Here is an 18163-nt window from a genome sequence, read left to right on the forward strand (position 1 = left end):
TCGAAGGTGAGGAGGCGCCCGGGCCGGAGCTCCAGGCAGAAATGGACCAGCGACTGATGAGAGGTGCTGGGAGGCGAGTTCTCAGGGGACAGGACTGGGGAGCTGCACAGGTCCCGCCCTCGGCACCTGCCTCGCAGCTCGCACAGCACCTGGCGGCCTGCGCACGGAGGGGTCCGACCTGGGTGCCTCATGGGGACATTTAACAGCAGCTTCCCAGGCGGGTCTGAGCACGGGGCCTGTCCGGGCTGCAAGAGATGGCGCACCTGTGGGTGCAGGCTGAGCCCTGAGCCTGGTCACACGCTGAGCCCTGAGCCTGGTCACACCCTGGGTCCTGACCCTGGTCACACTCTGAGCCCTGACCCTGGTCACACCCTGGGTCCTGACCCTGGTCACACTCTGAACCCTGACCCTGGTCACACTCTGAGCCCTGACCCTGGTCACACTCTGAACCCTGACCCTGGTCACACTCTGAGCCCTGACCCTGGTCACACTCTGAACCCTGACCCTGGTCACACTCTGAGCCCTGACCCTGGTCACACGCTGAGCCCTAACCCTGGCCACCCTGAGTCCTGACCCTGGTCACACCCTGAGCCCTAACCCTGGCCACCCTGAGCCCTGACCTCACGCACAGCCCTCTGGTACAGGGTTGGCTGTGGGGAGGCCTGGGGAGGCGACGCAGGGGCGGTGGGGACCCTGCTCCTGTCTCCAGCGGAGAGCAGAGCCCACACTGAGTCGCTCACAGTGACTCACGCGGCTCCTCCTCACTTTATTTTTATCCCCATCAAGCCCCGTAAATACAGCGATGATCACCAAACAGTCAGTGTGCCCGGTGCCTCCCCCGGCGCTGGCCACGGTCACCGGGAGAGGCTGTGAGCAGCACACCCACACGGCCAGGGGCCCAGGCCAGAGGGGCAGCGCCCCTGGGGGGGGGGGGGCGAAGATCCCCGCCCAGACCCCACGCCCACATGGGGACAGACCCAGACCCCTCCCCCTTTCTTCTCGGTGAGGGTGCAAATTACAGTGTGTTTCCTTCACTGGCGCCTCTGGACGTGTTCTCCGGCCGAGAAATGCTGGGAGCCGGGCGGAGGCTGCGTGTGGTCTCCCCACCCCGAGCCCGGGGCCAGATCACCTGTGGGTGGGTGGGTGACAGGAGATAATGGCTCCCTGGCGGCCAGTGGTGTGGGGTGGGGCGGTGCCTTCGTGCTTCTTTCACTGCGGAGGAACCGAGGCCCTCAGGGTCACACAGCCAGGAGGAGGAAGAGCCGGCGCCGACCTGGACAGATGCCCCTTCTCCGGGACGGCTTTCCAACATCCGGGAATAACGTCCTGCGCCCCCAGGCCCAAGGCTGTTGAATGAACAAGTGATGAACAGGAGGAGGTCAGAGGTGGCCTGGAGGGGGAGGGGGACACCGTGCCTGGCAGCAGGTCTGGGTGGCCGTGTGGGACGGACAGACGCTGCTCCTTGGGGATGGAGGACGAGCCGCCTGCCATTTCCTGGGACGGTGGCAGACTCCTTCACTGGGATGCGATGAGTGAGGACAGCGCCACGCGCTCCTGTCCTCCGTAGGGCCTGGTCTTGAGTGGCTGGGGGCCAGACCCCAGGGTGTGCGCAGCCTGTGCCAGCCCCTTCCAGCACGCACCCCCTCCTGACACGGCCCTGCGCGGCGATGAGCCCGGGGCCACCCTCCTGCACAGCCCTTACCTGGCGTGGCAGGGCGGCCTGTCAGCTCCTCCACGAAGCTCTGGAGAGCAGCCCCGAACACGGCCTCGCTGGTCAACATCACCCAGCAACACGGGCCAGGCTACCTGGGGAACCTGTGAAAAGTCAGTCCTCACTGCTCCTGCGGCCACACCGTGTGCCAGGCACCCCACTGACCCCGGGAGGGGGGGCAACCACACAGGCTGCCCCTGGGAGCCCGTGGCCAGTGGGCAGCACCCACACCTGCAGGGGCGATGCCGGGATGTGCCCAGCACCCTACTCCCGGGGCGGGAGGAAGCAGGGCCTCGTTTCCCGTCCCGTGAGTCCGAGGGGCACGTGTCCAGGGCGCCCAAGGCTGCCGGCTCAGCCCTGGGGACACGGATCCCGCGTCTATGTCCCGCGTCTGCCCGGCCGAGGAGCGGGTCTGCCGCGGGAGCTCAGCAGGCCCCGCCCAGGGGAGGGCGGCCAGCGGGGGCAGGAGGCCGCCATGACCTGGGTGACCTGGGCGGGGAGGTCAGAATGACCGGCAAGGACAGCGGTTATCAATCTGTGGGTCGCGACCCCTTTGGCGGTCCAAGGACCCTTTCACAGGGGTCGCCTAAGACCATCCTGCAGATCAGATATTTACATGACGATTCATGACAGTAGCCACATTACAGTTACGAAGTAGCAACGGAAATAATTTTATGATTGGGTCACAACTATATTTAAAGGGCCAGAAGGTTGAGAACCACTGGGCAAGGAGGACCTGGGCGGGCAGCGCCTCTCCTGCCCCACGTGTGGCTCTCGGCTCACCTGGGGGCTCGGAATTGAGCACAGGGGGTGCGAGTCCTGAGCCCGAGCACACAGGCCCCGGCCCTCCCTTCGCGGCCACCAGAAGGGCGGGGGGCACAGTCTAGGGCGAGGGGGGGGGAGGGAGGGCCCTGGCCTGGAAGCCCCCAGGCAGAGCGGGGAGGGGCCGCCTCTGAAGGTCCTCGGAGGCCTGGCTCATGCCAACTTCACCTTCAATGGCACCTCCTCCCTGATGGGGAGACTGAGGCGGGGCCGTGACCGTAACCCGCCGCCTCCCAGGGTCGGGAGAGGCTGGGGCGCTAGGGGCAGAGGGCTCCGAGGCCCAGCCAGCCGCCTTCCCAGGCGACTTCCGGCTGCAGGCGCGGGGCACCCTGGGACTTGTAGTCCCTGGTGCACTATGCCCCGGCGCGTCCGCAGCTCGGACGGCCATTGGCTGACGCCGGAACGGGAGGGGCGCGGCCTCTCGGCGTGGGGCCTCACGGGAGGGGCCGTCGTGTGAGGTTTGGTGCCGGCCCCGCCCCCTGCGCAGCTCTTCCCGCCCGGGACGCCCGGTGCGCGCCCGCGTGCTGCCCTGGCCCAGGTGAGGCGGCGCGCGGCGGGGTGGGCGGGCCGGCCGGGAGGGCGCGCAGTCCGAGGCCGGGGCTGAGGGGCAGGCGGCGAGGCGGAGGGGCAGGCAGCGGGGCGGGGCCCCAGTCGAGGGCGCGTGCGTCGGGCTGCCCCCCCCCCTCCCCCCGGCAACGGGGTTCGAGTGCTCGGGGTGTCGGGGCCCTGGGTGCGCACTTTCCCCGAGGCCGCGGAGCCAGCCTGGGAGGGAAGCCGGGCCCTGTGCGCTCCCCTCCGCGCCGCCCGACCCTTCCTCCGTTGGGCTCACCCGGTGCTTCCAGGTGCTGGGCGGGGGCCGGGGCCTGGCGCCGCGGAGCTCCAGGCGACTCCGACCCGTGCCTCCGCCCGGGGGCCTGCAGGGCCTCCCACGTCACCCCGTGCCGCTGCCCCGGGACTCGGCGCCGTCCAGTGTGGTGGCCACTGGCCTGGCGGGGCGCGGCTGCAGCCATCCCAGTCCCCCCTGCGCCTGCCCTCCTGTCGGGGCGGAAGTGGACCCTCGGGGACTCTGAGAAGGAACGCGCGGAGCATCGCTGCTGCCCCGCTAACCCTGGTTGTCTGTTCTGGTTAAAAGAAAGGACATGCTTGCCTGGCTGGGAGCTGTGCTCCCCGACCTGGGTGTTGTGCGCCCCGACCTGGGAGCTGTGCGCCCCGACCTGGGAGTCGGCCTCGGAGCCCGCGTCCATCCTCATTCAAGAACTGCCTACCGTCGGGGAAAGCTTACCCACTGGCCGCCCCTCCCGCCCCTGGCCCAGCCCCTGGCCTGCTCCCCACGCCTGTCATTCCTGCCCCCCCCCCCTGTCATCTTCTCCGTCCACCCCTTAGGGTGCAGAGCAGGTGTGTGTGCACGGCCTGCTGCTCCCCGCGTGCCGGCAGGACTGGACTCAATGCCGTCGGCCTCTGCTCCGCTGGCCGCAGCAGCGACAGGCAGCCGGCCCTGGTTGTCCCTGACACTTCCTCACCGGCCGCTCCCATCCAGCCCCTCCCTGCTGTGTCCTGCCGCAGGGCGTCTCCTGGCCACTCCGGTGTTTCATGTCCTGTCCTTGCCGCCCGCTGCTCGTGTTCTGCTTTATCTTCAGTCCCTGGGAAGCAGGATTGGGGGTGGTTCTGCACCCCAAGCGTGGACAAAGTATTAGGGTGAAGGATACGGGTGAAGTTTGTTGGTATTGGAGTGTTTCGGCCTTTTAAAGAAGTACATTTTTATTGATTTCAGAGAGAAAGAGAGAGGGAGAGACAGATGTCAATGATGAGAGAGAATCCTTGGTCGGCTGGCTGCCTCCTGCACGCCCCACACCAGGAGTCGGGCCGTGACCTGCTTCATAGGCTGACGCTCAACCAGAGCCATGCCGGCCGGGCTGTTGCAGCCCATTTTAACTGCTTTCACGTGGGCAGCCTCACAGTTGTAAGTCGTTGGTAGGAATCTGGCGCAGCAAATGCCTGCCAAGGCCAGTGTAGGTCAGGAGCCAAGTCGTGATTGCGAAGGGCTGTGGGAGATTGGCAAACCCCAGAAGGCTTCCCGGAGGAAGTGCAGCCTTAGTCGGACCACCAACTCTCTCCCTCTGTTGGCCTGGACGCCCTGTGTCCAGGCAACTCACCTGGGCGCTTGCTGCTCTGCAGGCCCTGAGGGTGCCTAGGCACAGGAATGCGTGGGTTTGGGGTGGGCAGGTGTCCCCAAGTCCTTCCCTGCCTCCTGCAGGTGAAGGCGGGGGTCTGGCTCCTGCCATATCTTCCCTGGTTTGCTTCATGGCCCCAGCAGAGCAGAAGTCCTGTTTCCAGCACACCCCATGTGTTTGGTTTTTAAAGAAAATATTTTTAGGGATTTCAGAGAGGAAGGGGGAGGGAGAGAGAAACATCAATGATGAGAGAGAGTCACTGATCGGCTGGGTGCCTCCTGCACGTCCCCACACAGGATGGAGCCCACAACCGGGGCGTGTGCCCTGACCAGAAATCAAACTGTGACCGCCTGGTTCATAGGTCGACGTTCAACCACTGAACCCCGCTGGCCAGGCACATCCCAAGTGTTTCCTCACCGACCTGAGGGTCCATGCCAGGCCCTCTGCTGGGAGTGACCTTGGACTCCCTTCCTGTCCCCTGCCCCCGGGGTGGGCTCACCCACATTGATGCCCACGACCCGCCCATCCTCCAGCTCTGCTCTCTCCCGTGGGTCTTCCTCACCACCTCCGTTCACGGGCCCAGCAGACGCCCAGGCAGCGCTGGGGGAACCAGACGACTCCCAGAGGGCTGCCCTCGGAGCGTCAGCGAGGCCGTCACCGCTGACGGCGCACGAAGCCAACGTTCAAGAACATAATGAATTACAGCCGACAGCCTCCCAGGGAAACCGCAGGGTAGCAGACACACAGCCAGCCCAGCCCTGCAGCCCCCACAGGCCTGCGCACAGGAGGGAACATAAGCCAGCCCAAGCCCTGGCCGCCCGGCCAGGTGCTCAACACCAGCCAGAGCAGCCAGTGCCAGCCACCTGGGAGGCAGTCCACATGCCGGGGGTGGGGTGGGTGGGTGGCCTTGTTTTGTGCCTCTGATTTCCCCGGAGAGAAGGGTGGCCCATCCCTGACTGCGTTAGCGTCCTGGCATGGGACAGTGAGCCCCCTGCCCCCCAGGCAGCATTGCAGCATCTTAGCCGTAGGGTCCTGACCGATGTCCCTCATCAGCTCGTCCCCGATCCCCGACCTGCCTGATCCTGCAGCCACGAGGGAGGGGGAGAGGGGTGATGTCATCGCCATTGCAGACATGGCCATTGTGGCTCAGGGCCTTTTGGGGACTTTGCTCGCGGGGTACGGGAGGCTGAGCGACCCTTCGGCTCCCATGTGCTCTGCCCAGGTGGAAGGGCATGGCCTGCTCTTGAGTTGGGTAGCAGGAGGCGGGAGAACTGACCTGGTGTCTGCCAGGCCTTGCTAGGTCCGTGTCGGCAGGTCAGGGCTCAGTAACTTAACAGTCACGGGCCCATGGGGACCTGGCAAGATTTGACCCAGTGCTCCGGCCCGGCACCCGCTCTGCTCCGGGAGGCCCGCTGGGAGGAGCTTGCAGAGGGGCAGGTGCCTGGGAGCCAGGACGTCGGTCACTGCTTGTAAAGACGATTCCCGGCCTCCTCTCCAGCCGACGCCTCCCGGGAGCCCCGGCTGAGGGTGAGGGTCCGGCTCGGAGTGTTTCCCACGGGAGGGCGGCCTGTCCCTGGCGAGGCGGGTGGCGGTGGGTGGAAAGCTCACCCTGGCTGTGGCGGGCTCTCCCTGACCCTGACCCTGACCCTGACCCGTGGGGCCGTGTCCGGTCACTGAGTCAAGCAGTTGGGTTTGGGGCCGGGTGCCATGCTCAGGCATTCGTCTGTCCACGTCTGTCTGTCCTGTCTGCCAAGCCAGACCCTGGGTGTGGTCTGGGGTGCGGGCTGAGCCTACACTGACTGGGAAGCTGGACACGGGGGTGCGGGTGGTGGGAAGCAGGCAGGGTGTCATCTGGGGCAGAAGGACGTCAGGTTTCCTTGGGGCACTGGCACTGGCAGAGGCGCACCCCTTCCTGGCCCCGCCCCTTTGGCTGCCCTCCACCTCCACGGGGTCCATACCCTCCAGCCAAGTCTTGGGCAGGGACGGCTTTTTAAAACCCCAGCCCAGATCCATCTCCCACGTCCTCCAGCCAGCGGCCTTTTCCCGGGCGTGGCTGCCCGGAGCCCGGTGGCCGGAGCTGGCTCATCCCTCGGGCCTCCTGCCGCCAGTGCCCAGCATGAACCCGAGGGCGGGGAGGAGGGTCTCCTGCCGCCTGGTCTGCCGTCCGGAAAGCCTTCAGTTGCCAGATGGACGCTCTGTCCCTGTCGCTCACCCTTCCCACTGCTCTCCTTGCCCAGGGGCAGCTCTGTGCTCACTCCCCGCTGTGCCCAGGTCGCCGCCTCCCTCCCTGGGCTGATCTGCGGGGCCTGTGTCCCGGCTGCCCCAGCCGTCCTGGGTGCCAGCTCTCTGCCCCAACCTAGCTCCCTGCCTGCCCGTCCTGCTGGCATGAGTCCTGCAGGTGTCGGCGCCGGGAGGGCCACAGCCTCACGTGGCAGGCCCCTTGCAGCGTTGTCATTGGCTGAGTCGGGCTCCCGTGTCCTCCGCCTGGGCCACCTGTGTCTGTCCCTGTGGCCTGGGGCAGGAAGAGCACAGCGGGGCTTGAGCTTGCGGTTGGAAAGGACTGTTGCTCAGCCAGCAGCACCGTTTGCTGGGCCTTCGAGGGGCTGGGGCCACCTCCACACCCACGTGCCTGTGGGGGGCGGCACTGCCCGCACGGTGGGTGGGCCCCGAGCAGGTGCTCCAAGCGGAAGGGTGGCCGTGGCTGGGCGAGGCTGGTGACTGGCCCTGGACTCCACTGTGGGAGGAGGGGCTCCGGGGCCTGCAGCTCACTCTTCAGGCTCCAGGCTGGAGAGCTGGCTGGGCAGGCGTTGCGCAGGCGGGGACATGTGGGGACCCTGGGGGTGTCACCACACGGCCACTGACTAGAGCAGGGAAGGGGGTCCTTTCCTCTCAGAGCCCCACCGGCGACTGTGTTGCCCCAAGACTGCCAAGCAAGCCCAGGGCAGGGCTGGGAGCAGAGCCCCAAGGCCACCATTCCAGATCCATCACCACACACAGCCCACCGCGTGCGGGTCAGCTGCATGCAAAGTGCACTTTATTTCCTTTCCTCTCCCAAGTCACGTCACAACACGTTTCTACAGCCTGGTTTTTACTTCTCCGACTAAAACCAGAATGACCTGGAGATCTTTCTCGATCGGAAGAGCGCGCTCTTCTTGGGCGAGAGAAGAGGGTGGGTGTGGGTGGAGGGTCGAGGCCGCGGTCCTGCCGGTGGAAGTGCAGGTTGTTTCCGGGTTTGCCGCTTGCGGGGGGAATGACCTTGCTCCCGTCCTGCGTGCGCGGTAAGTGCCCTCGCGGTGCTGCTGGGTCACGAAGACGCTCTCCTGGTTATGACGCACCTGTCACGCTGACCCCGAGGGGCGAGCCAGTCACACGCCGGGGGAGGTGCGGGCACGCCGGCCCCCTCCTGCCGGGCGTGGTCCAGCTTCCCACCGGGACACGCGCCTCTCCTTCACTGAGTGAATTTGATACCTTTTAAAAAAAAATACACTTTATTGATTTCAGAGGAAAAGAGAGACAAACGTCAGTGATGAGAGAGAATCATGGATCGGCTGCCTCCTGCACGCCCACCCTGGGGATCGAGCTGTGATCTGGTTCGTAGGTCGACACGGCCACTGAGCCACGGCGGCCGGGCCGAGGCCTGCCATCTGGGCCCGCGTCTGTGGGGACGGCTCCGCGGCCATTGCTTCCCGACGCGGTGCCTTCAGGAGACCCTCAGCTGGTGTCTGAGCTTCTCCCACGCGCGTTTGGCGGGAGGGCTGGCGAGATTGGTGGGAGGGTCGCAGACCTGTGGCCGTGGCCTGGTGCCTGGCGCCAGGCGGCCTTGACGGTGGCTTGTTCGTCGCCGATGACGGTGGCTTAAGGTGGCGGCTGCCAAGTCTCCTCTGCAGTGCCTGTTCCCGTGTGTCATTGACAAGCCCCTGGGGACGGAGCTGGAGGCTGTGACTGTCCTGTTACTCAGCGGCGCCCACTCCCCTGGCACCGCGGCTCCGCCTGCGTCAGCTGCTGTGCGAGGGTCGTGGCTCCGTCCTCCTCCCCGAGGCCAGTCTGCTGGGGGGGGGGGGGCCGCCCCCGCGCCCACATTACTCACCGGTGACGCTGGGACTGCGGTGCTCCTGTGTGTGTGGGCGGGGCGGGGGGGGGATGGCTCTTCCCTCCCTGCCCTGGGGGTGATCCTGCTCCCATTGCCCAGTCAGTTGGGGTGGCCTCTCCCGCGTCCCCTGTGCGCGCCCGTCCTCTTTCACGGGACAGAATGTTCTAGGCTCCCCTCTGGTTCCCTGACCCCATCCTGGGAGCAGCCGTGGCTCGGAGGCGTGGAGCAGGCTCGTGTGTCACTAGATCTGAGTGCTGGGTGCTCCCTGCTGGGGGCGTCGCAGCGTCTGAGGGGACCCAGGGTGAGGCAGCGCAGCCACCCCCACGCAGCTGGTGATGGGTGTGCCTGGCGTCGCACGTGGTCACTGCCCCGTCTGTGTGTGACGTAACTGAGTCACACACATGCCCCCCCGCCCCCCCCTCCACTGAGGGTGCTTCCGGGGAGGGGGGAGGGGGAGGGGCGGGGGCGGGGAAGGGTGCTGGCTTGCGGGGAGGGGTGGGGACGACTGTATGGAGTAAGGAGCATGTGGTCCCTTCTCTGTGGCTCCAGGTCCAGGGGAGGACCAGTGCGAGGTGGACCTGAGACCGGGGTGCCTGGTGTGGGGGAGCGCGGGGGAGGGCGGCAGGGAGGAGGGCGGCGGCCAGGGGCAGGGTCCTGTCTGCTGACTTGGGGACATCGGTGTCCCTTTCTGAGCCTCCTCCTAAAAGTCGGGCTTTGAGCTGGGTGAGGGAGTCCCCCCCCCCCCCCCCCGTGGCAGGAGCGTCGTCATCTTGGGGTCACTTCCTCTAAAACCAGAAAACAGGTTTCCCCGAGGGCCGGTCTGTCCCTGTCCCGTGGGCGGCCGGGCTGCAGGGGCTGCACGGGAGGCTGGTCTGTCCCTGTCCCGAGGGCAGCCGGGCTGCAGGGGCCGCACGGGGGGCTGGTCTGTTTCTGTCCCGTGGGCGGCCGGGCTGCAGGGGCCGCCAGCCTGGTCTGTCATGGGGGCGGAGGCCGACGCCCTCATGGGGCCACCCCTGACCCAGGTGTCCAGGCCTCGCCTGTCGCCTGTGACCTGGAGGGGACGCAAGTGAGCACAGCGCCCAGCGGGCTGTGGGCATGGGCCGAGCAGCCGGTCACCGTCCTGGTCCCTGAAGGACAGGAGGGCTGACCCGCAGGCCCTGTCCCATCCGGCCCTGGCCCAGGAGCCAGCTCCTCGGGGCGCAGCCTGGAGCCCTGTCCGGGGCCCCTCGAGGCAGGGGCCTGTGCGGGGAGGCGGTGTGCTGGCCCAGGGCCCCTCGCGCCCCTGCCGCCCTGTGCTCAGGGTCTGGCAGCCCAGGGACGGCGGCTCCCTCCGGGCTGTGGGGACGGTGCCAGGGGAGAGCCGGCGCCAGCCGGGGGCACGAGGCCGGAGGAGGCGGGCAGCCCGGGGCGGCCACGGAAGCCGCGCAGTAGGAGGTTTCCTGGGAGCGACATTGTGCCTGTGACTGTGTCCGGAGCGTGGGCGGTCAGGGCGGCTCCTGGCACCCAGACTGGCCTGGCTCTGCGAGGCTCCCGCCGCCTTTGCTCGCGACCCCTCCCCCCGCCCGGCCGCTGCAGCTGCCCTCGCCTGCCAGTGGGGAAGCTGGTTGAGGGGCCAGGGCATGCCCTGGCTGCGGTGGGCGAGGGGGGCAGCTGGAAGCAGAGGGCAAGGCCCAGGCACAGGGCGTGGGGGGCTGGGGCTGGTTGGCCCGTGGCCCCTGGTGGTCTCCCAGGCGGTTCCTCTTCCCTCTGGCCCCCTCCGGCCGCGGCAGCTTGGGACCTGTGTGCTGAGCAGACACGAGCCGCCCACACGGTGCAGGCAGCACAGTGAGGTTGCAAGTCGGGTGGTGGGCTGGGGTCCCCCTGAGCTCCCCCCTCAGGGCCCGAGGCTGCTCATTGCCTTCCTTTGCCCCGCTGTGGCCAGTTGCATTGTGGGCCCGTGGCTGGGCAGGTCCCAAGTGCTGCCCACTGGCCTCCGTCACGCCCTCCAGCTGGCCCTGCCTCTCCTTGGCCCCTGCTGTCCCTCCCATCAGACCCACGGGGCGCCTCCTTCCTGCCCCTGCTCAGATCCTGCGACCCCTCCGGGAGCTGCCGGAGCCCCCCACCCAGTCTGGGCTCCCGCTGCACCCCAGGTCCCTCCAGCTCATGTCCAAGTCCTGTGTGTTCAACTGGCCACGTTGCATGCAGTGCTGGTGCACGGGGTGTGCGGGGGCACCTGTGGAACGGCCCCAACCCTGTGGCCCTGCGCCTGCCTGGGGTCCGTCTCCAGGGCGCCCTCCAGAGAGCCGAGGGTGGCGCTGCGTCCCCCCCAGGGTCTTGTCCGCTGGGGAGATGCCCGCAGGGCCACCTGCTTCTAGACTGGTCTTCCCAGGTGATGGTTTCGCTCACTGATCACAAAGGAGCTTGAGTAGTTTAAAGTCACATGCACACGCTGTGGTGAGGGGGTGGGTTCTGCCTCTTCGCCTCCCCAACCTGGAGTCCGCACTCCTGGTCCCGCCCCGCCGCCTCCGGGAACCGTCCCAGCTCCGCAGTCCCAGCACCACTGCTGGTTATGCCCGCACGTGTGCCGTGCCAGCACTGCCAGGGGTGAGCCTGGGGCGGGGTGCGGTGAAGGATTAGAAAAGACGGACAAGAGAATGCGCTGGGTCTGGGTGGGACGCTGCCTCCTCGGATGGAGAGACAGTGCCAGCGCCCACACGCCGTGTCCTTATTTTATAGCAGATGCCACGAGGCAAAGCGAGGGTGTGGTCAAATGGTTACAACATTCTCGGGGATTTCGAGCTTACTCAACCACATGCACCTGAACTCTATCAAGCCCACACCACTCAGGCATGTGGGGCCACATGTTCGGACCAGAAGGTCAAGCTCACAACCATAGCCTTTGGCTGTCATTGTGCTGGGACTTGCACGTGGCTTTGCCATGAGAGGACTGTGCCCTCTCATCAGTCCCAGGCTTGAACCTGTCCACACACCTCACCTGCACACACACAAACACACACACACACCTCACCCCCCCACACACCTTACCTGCACACACACACACACCTCACCTGCACACACACAAACACACACCTCACACACCTCACCCCCCCCACACCTTACCTGCACACACACACACACACGCTCCTCACCCCCACCTCACACGCATGCATGCACATACCTCACCCACACATACCTCATTTGCACACACCCCCTTCACACACACATACCTCGCACACACCTCACGTGTATACACATGCACATACCTTACACGCAGACCCCTCACACACGCAAACCTCACATGCACACACCTCACACATATACACGTGCATATACCTCACATGCGGACACCTTGCACACACGCACACCTCACATGCACACACGGGTGCGTGCCCACGCCCACGGGCACCCCAGCAGTGTCAGGTGGCGTCCCTCGCTCACAGCCCCGCACACTCGGGACTCAGTGTGGAACTAATCACAGGTCTGTCCCTCCACGGCGCCCACTAGCGTGTGTCCCTGGAGTTCGTCATGTTGTCTGTGCTTTTCAGCAACGTAACCCTAACCCTCCTCCCACATCATAGCTCTCCTACCTCCACTTCCTCGCTCCTTGGGAGGCCTCTCTGGAACCTTCTGTCGCCCTGCCCTGCCCTGCCCGCAGCCCCCTGGCTGGCGCTCCGCCCGCCCTTCAGTGCCTCCTGCTCAGCAGCCTCGGCTCCGCTTCCCTGGCTGGGCCCCAGCTGAGGGCTGTCCCTGCCTCCGGTGCTGAGCGCTGGCCCGGCCGCCGCGGCCCGTCCTGTGCGAGCTGCTTGCTCGGCAGGTCCCGTGCGGGGTCCTCGAGTCTCGCCAGGCCGTGCCGCCCCGGCTGCCGCTCCCTGGTCCTGTGCAGCTCGGTGACCCGGGCTGGGGTGTGGGGGCGCCTGGCTGGTCTGGTTCCACTGCTGTTTCCTGCTTGTCTCCTGGGACATGTCCCCGCCTCCCCTTTGCCCGAGGCAGTAGGCGCCATGGGGACCGGCGCCTGTGGAGGGTCCCAGCCGTCTCGGGAGCCAGGCGGACGGCTTGCTCAGGGGAGAGCAGGGAGCGGGGCCGGGGTGGGGCGTGTGGTCTGAGAGGTCCCGTGGGGGCTGTTCCAGTGTCTCCACCAGCCATTGGGCAGGAGGGGAGCTGAGTTGCGGGCACGGGCCGGCCGGGGTGGGGACGCAGCGGCGTGGGCTGGGTGGCAGGTAGTGGGCACCCTGAGAACTAACCCCCCCCCCCCCCGCCTGTGTTTCCTCCAGCCCCGCGGGAGGCGGCTGCCCTCCGGGAAGATGTCCTACGGATCCATCACCGGCAGCAGCGGGCTGGGGAGCCGGGGCCCTTTCGGGGGACCCTCACGACAAGGCTATCAGCCGCTCGGTAACGACAGCGGGGCTGCGGGGGGGAGGGGGCAGCAGGGGGCAGGCCTCCGCAGGGTTCTGTCCCGCTGCCTGGGACCCGGTGCCCGGCTGGGGCGGGGCTGCGGGTGTGGGGCCGAGCCCGCCCTTGCTTCCGGTCTGGCTGCGTCTGTCCCTCCACGGCGCCCACTCAGGCCCCTGCCCTCAGACCCGCTTCACCGAACCGTGTGGTTTGCTTTGTTCTGTGGCTGGTTTTGCTCTGTGTGTGGCTCCCAGTGCGTGCGTGCGTGCGTGTGTATGAGGTCAGGGGCGGGGTGAGGTGTGTGTGTCCTACTCTGTGCTTGTGGTGATATGAGCGCCCGGCGGCTGCCACGCGTGAGGGCGGTCACAGAGGCCGCGGGGTCTCCCAGGCGCTGCTGAGGCCGTGGGCGCGGGGGCCGAGGGCGGGCAGACCTCACCTCGTCGCCACTGACGCACAGGGTGCTCCGCTTGGGACGGGGGAACACGCGTGTGCAGGTTCCGTGGGGACCTGGGCTCTCATTCCTCTCACGTGTGCCCGGCGGTGGGGTTGCTGGGTGGAGGGTCCCCGAGGCATGGCCTTCCCGGGGGCCACCTGCTTCTCTCCCTGCGCTTGCGCTGCACGGGCAGGGGGCTCCGTCTCCGGCTCCCCCACCCCAGGGGCTGGCAGGGAAGGGGGCCTGGGCTTCCAGCTCCAGAACCGCTCACGCTCCGTGGTCCCGCGGGCACGCGGTAAACGTGGCCCCCCAACCCCCCAACCCCGTCTCCTCCAGCCACCCAGCTGGACCCGAGGGACCTGCAGGGGCTGTTCCAGGAGGCGGCGGCCAGTGTCTCCCGCATCAGCACCAGCGGTGAGTGCCTGCCCGGCCGCCCGGGCCCCAGCCTGCCATTCGGGGCTGAGGGGGACGGGGGGGGGGTAGGGGGGGAGGGGGTGTGCTCATGGCCTCTCCCGACTGGACCGCCCTGCAGCCCAGGCAGGGTCTCGGGATGGAGCAGAGGCGGGTCAGCGGCCCGTGTCCCCGTCCCCCCCCCCCCCAGGTGCCCCACACGTGCACGGCTCCTGCAGCAGGTGCCCCTCGCCCTGCAGGCCTGTGTGACCTGGACGAGTCCCGGGAAGCAGCGCCTCAGAGCCGCCCTCAGGCCAGCCCCCTGGTCACCGGGGCTGGGGGTTGGGGTGAGAGTCACGCCCCCGAGGCGCCTGCAGACCTGGGACACGTGCGTGAGGGGTGTTTGCCTCTGACCAGGAGCGCCGCAGGCAGAGGAGGAAAGCGGGAGCGGGAGGAGCCCCTCCCCAGACTCAGGGCGGGGCCCCTGCCAGAGGCATGACCGAGCAGCGAGCTGGGCTTGTGCTGGGCCGGCTGGGAGGTCCCGCCCAGCCTGGAGTCCTGGCAGGTGCTCGGTCACACGGACGGTCTCCCAGGCCTGGCTCCATGTCCTTGGCCTCTGGCTGCCTCTTTGGGGGTGGGGCATCCCTGGTGGGGGACCTCTGTCCTTACCCCGGTCCCCTTCTCTGCAGCGACCTCCTTGGAGCAGAGCCTCCGGTCCCTGGGGACACCGAGGGACACCCAGGAGCTGCGGGACAGCCTGTGAGTGCGCCTGTGCCCACTGGCAGCCACAGCCACATGCACGCCCCCCGCCTGAGGGTGCACGTGACCCCACACGGACACCCCCGCACACAGGTGTGCTCTCGCGTGGCCAGCCGTGTGCCCACATGCACAGTTTGTGCCCCTCCCCCTGCCGCCACGTGTCTCCCACAGACCCGAGCTCCAGGGGCCTGCACGCTGAGCGCACCTGGGGGTGCAGCCGCGGGCCAGGCGTCCATTCGCTCAGCAGCTGCAGGTAGCGGCCACAGAGCTGAGCAGAGGCGGCCCTGTCTCCCGTCTCCAGGCTCCAAGCTCAGAGGGCAGCGCCCTGAGCAGGGACTGCACGCCGACCTGGGGGCAGGAGGGCGAGGCTCCCGGAATCAGCCCTGATCACCTGGCTGCCCGGTCCGACTCACCGACCTGGCGCTCCTTCCCAGGGCTGCCTCTGGGGCCCAGACTCGCCCACCGGCCGGCTCCGAGGGCCCTTCCAGCTGACCCAGCCCAGCCCCGCCTTTAACTCGGGGAAAGCAAGGCCAGGAGGCGGAGCTCGCCTGGGGCCTCAGAGCCTGCGAAGAGTTGCAGAGCACCCCCCCCCCCCACGGCAAACACCCTCTTCCTCTCTGAGCCCCGCTCACGTGCTCTAGGACTTGGTGTTGGGGACCGGGGCTGCCGTACCTGAGGGGCGGCCACCTTGTCAGCCGTGGGCTGCATGTGGGGTCCTGAAGGGAGCAGGGCCACCAGCTGTAGCTTGCGGGTCAGGAGTGTCCCCGTATTTGCCAGGGACAAAGCCGGGCCGGGGCCCTGCCCTCGCTGTGCGTGTCCGCAGGAGGCCTGAGGCTGGCTCTGCCTCGGGTGTTACTCAGTCTGAGGGGCAGGGTCAGCTGCAAGCAGGTGAGGGCTGGCCTCCTTCCAGGCCACAGACTCGGACGCTGTGTGGCTCGGCCGGGAGGGGCCTGGCCCTGCGTCCCGTCTCCTGGTGGGGGCACCTCAGACCTGCAGGGCCAGCCCCGCCCCATTCCTCTGAGGCTCCCGCCTTGGGCCTTTCCCCAGGGAGGGCTGGAGACTGGGCCCCCTTGGGGAGGGGGCGAGATGGGGGTGCAGGCGCTGGCTGACCCAGTGGGCCCGAGGGTCCTGGCGAGGCTCCCCGACCTGCAGTGACCGTGTCCTCCTCTCCTTTCCCTCTGCTCTCCGCTCCCTGTTCCCACCTGCCTGTCCCTGTGGGCCTGCTGGCGCTCTCCGCCCTCCCCTGACCCTTGGCCATTCCTCCTGTTTCCTCGTCGTTTTTGGCCTCTTGCTTCCTGCTGGTCCCCTCCCCTCTCCATGTCTCCTGCCCTCCTGTCTCCTGCCCTGTCTCCCTCTGTCTCCCTGTGGGGTCCCGCGCCCACCTCCACCCCTGCCCGCCTCAGGCACCTGGCGCAGCAGGAGACCAACCGCACCATCGCCACCAGCACCAGTGTGGTGAAGCGGCTGGCGGAGCTGCTGCAGGGCTGCTCCCGGGTATGTCCGGAGGCCGCGAGGGGACCGGCAGGCGGCAGGCGGGCGGAGGCGTCCTGGGGTGGGAGCGAGGGAGGGCCAGGCGGTGTGGGGCAGGTCTGCGTGCACAGCGCTCAGGCCTGGGGCACATAGTGCCAATGCCAAGAGCTCAGCTGCACTTGGGACCAGGCTGGGTGTGAGGGTGTCCATGGTGATTGGGTGGTGAGTGTCCGTGGTGATCTGGCTGTGCCTGGAGCCGAGCTGGGTGTGAGGTGATGGGGTGAGGCGCTCTCTCTCTCTCTCTCTCTCTCTCTCTCTCTCTCTCTCTCTCTCTCTCTCTCCAGCAGGAGCGGCTTCAGCTGGCCCGCCTGAAAACTCAGCTCTCAGACGCCATTCAGCGCTACGGAGCGGTGCAGATGGTGAGGGCACTGGTGGCGCTGGTGCTGGCCGGGTGGGGGCCTCGCTCCCTCGGGCACCCACGCTGGCCGTCTCTCCTGGGTTGGGCTGGTGCGGCCCCCGCCCCCACAGCAGAGGAAGGGCCATCCTTGCGGGGTGACCGCAGGCCGCGTGCAGGGAAGGATGGGGCCCTCTGGTGCCGCCTGGGAGATGTCCGCATGACGGCCTCCCAGGAGGTGGGGAGCCAGGTGTCGCCCCTTGTGATAGTGGGGAACTAGGCCAGGGAGTCCGGTTCCTGGGCGCGGCTGTCCCACGGGTCCTCGTCCTCGGCAGGACAGCCATGTGCCCAGTTTTCCTGCAACCCTGGAGGGCTGCACTCTCCCGGGGGTGGCCGTGCTCTGCTGTCAGGCATGACCCGGTGCTGCCTGTCTGTCTGACTGTCTCTCCTCTCTGCCTGCCTTTTCTGTTCTTCCCTTGTCGTCCACCCCCCCCAACCCCCCCCCCCCCGCCCCCCGCGCTGCTTCCAACAGACAATTGCGGAGAAGTCCCGAGCTCTGCTTCCCACGGCGCAGACGGGCGGCCGGCAGCAGGTGGGTGCTGGGGATCGCCGTGGCCGTGACGGAGGGGACCACACAGGGTGTGGCTGGTGCCAGGGAAGAGCAGGAGGGGCTGAGGGAAGGGCCTTGGTCCCAGGGGTCGGCCTGGACAAATGACCTTTTAAAAAGTTGGCATTTGACAACCGGCCGGCGTGGCTCAGTGGTTGTTCGTCGGCCTGTGAACAGGAGGTCACAGTACGAGACCTGACCAGGGCACGTGCCCGGGTTGTGGGCTTGATCCCCAGTGTGGGGCGAGCAGGAGGCAGCCGGTCCACGATTCTCTCTCATCACGGATGTTTCTTTTTCTCCCTCTGCCTTCCTCTCTCTGACATCAATAAAAACACCTAAAACAAAGTTGGTATTGGACCTTGGGTCTGTGCTGGGCCTGGTCCGGGGCAGTTCCTGGCAGTTCCACTCGCGGCCGTGTATCAGCCCAACCCTCCCATGCGTAGAAGCTGAGGACAACCTGGAAAAGAGTGTGACGAGGCCTAGATGAGCGAGGGTGGGGGCGAGGGCGCGGGAAAGGAGCAGCGGCTGAAGGGGTGATGGTTGAGAATGTTCCAGAAGTGTCCAAATGCTTCAGCTCTACGATGAGTAGGATAAATGTGTCCTGTCACAGCGTCATAAAGTTTTGAACAAGAAAGGCAAAAATAAAACCGTAAAAGCCGATTAAAGCCTCAGAAAGAAGTCATGTTATTTGAAGAGGAGCAGTAAGACTTACATCTGATTCTCGAGGAGCAGTGGGAAGACCCTCCGAGCCTGAGGGAAGGTGCTCGCAGCGTCTTTCCGCCGATGATGCCCCAGCCACAGGAAGACGGCTGGTGACCTTGACTTTGTTAAAGCCAACACACCCTTAGGAGAGTGAAGAGGCAACCCGTAGAGTAGGCGGAGGTGTGTGCCCGACTCGTACCTGAAAAGGACTGCAGCCGCCTATGCAGATAAAAGGCTAACATGCCA

The 18163-nt window shown here is 67.0% G+C and overlaps 1 protein-coding gene across 3 annotated transcripts in view; it reads left to right on the forward strand.

Moving 5' to 3' along the window:
- The first annotated feature begins 850 nt into the window (after positions 1 to 850).
- TSNARE1 (t-SNARE domain containing 1) overlaps positions 851 to 18163 on the forward strand; it is a 39061-nt gene continuing 21748 nt past the window's right edge. The window contains exons 1-7 of one of the 3 annotated variants that reach the window (XM_081111445.1): positions 851 to 1378; positions 13045 to 13162; positions 13932 to 14009; positions 14675 to 14744; positions 16148 to 16238; positions 16559 to 16633; positions 17141 to 17200. In XM_081111445.1, the coding sequence (XP_080967571.1) occupies positions 13075 to 13162; positions 13932 to 14009; positions 14675 to 14744; positions 16148 to 16238; positions 16559 to 16633; positions 17141 to 17200 (462 nt within the window). In that variant the 5' untranslated portion in view covers positions 851 to 1378; positions 13045 to 13074. Of the gene's footprint in view, positions 1379 to 2966; positions 3072 to 13044; positions 13163 to 13931; positions 14010 to 14674; positions 14745 to 16147; positions 16239 to 16558; positions 16634 to 17140; positions 17201 to 18163 lie in introns of those variants that run through there. The other 2 variants (XM_081111444.1, XM_081111446.1) reach the window with 2 other exon arrangements.

Source organism: Myotis nattereri (assembly GCF_964212035.1).
Source record: "Myotis nattereri genome assembly, chromosome: 17".
Lineage (NCBI taxonomy): Eukaryota > Metazoa > Chordata > Mammalia > Chiroptera > Vespertilionidae > Myotis > Myotis nattereri.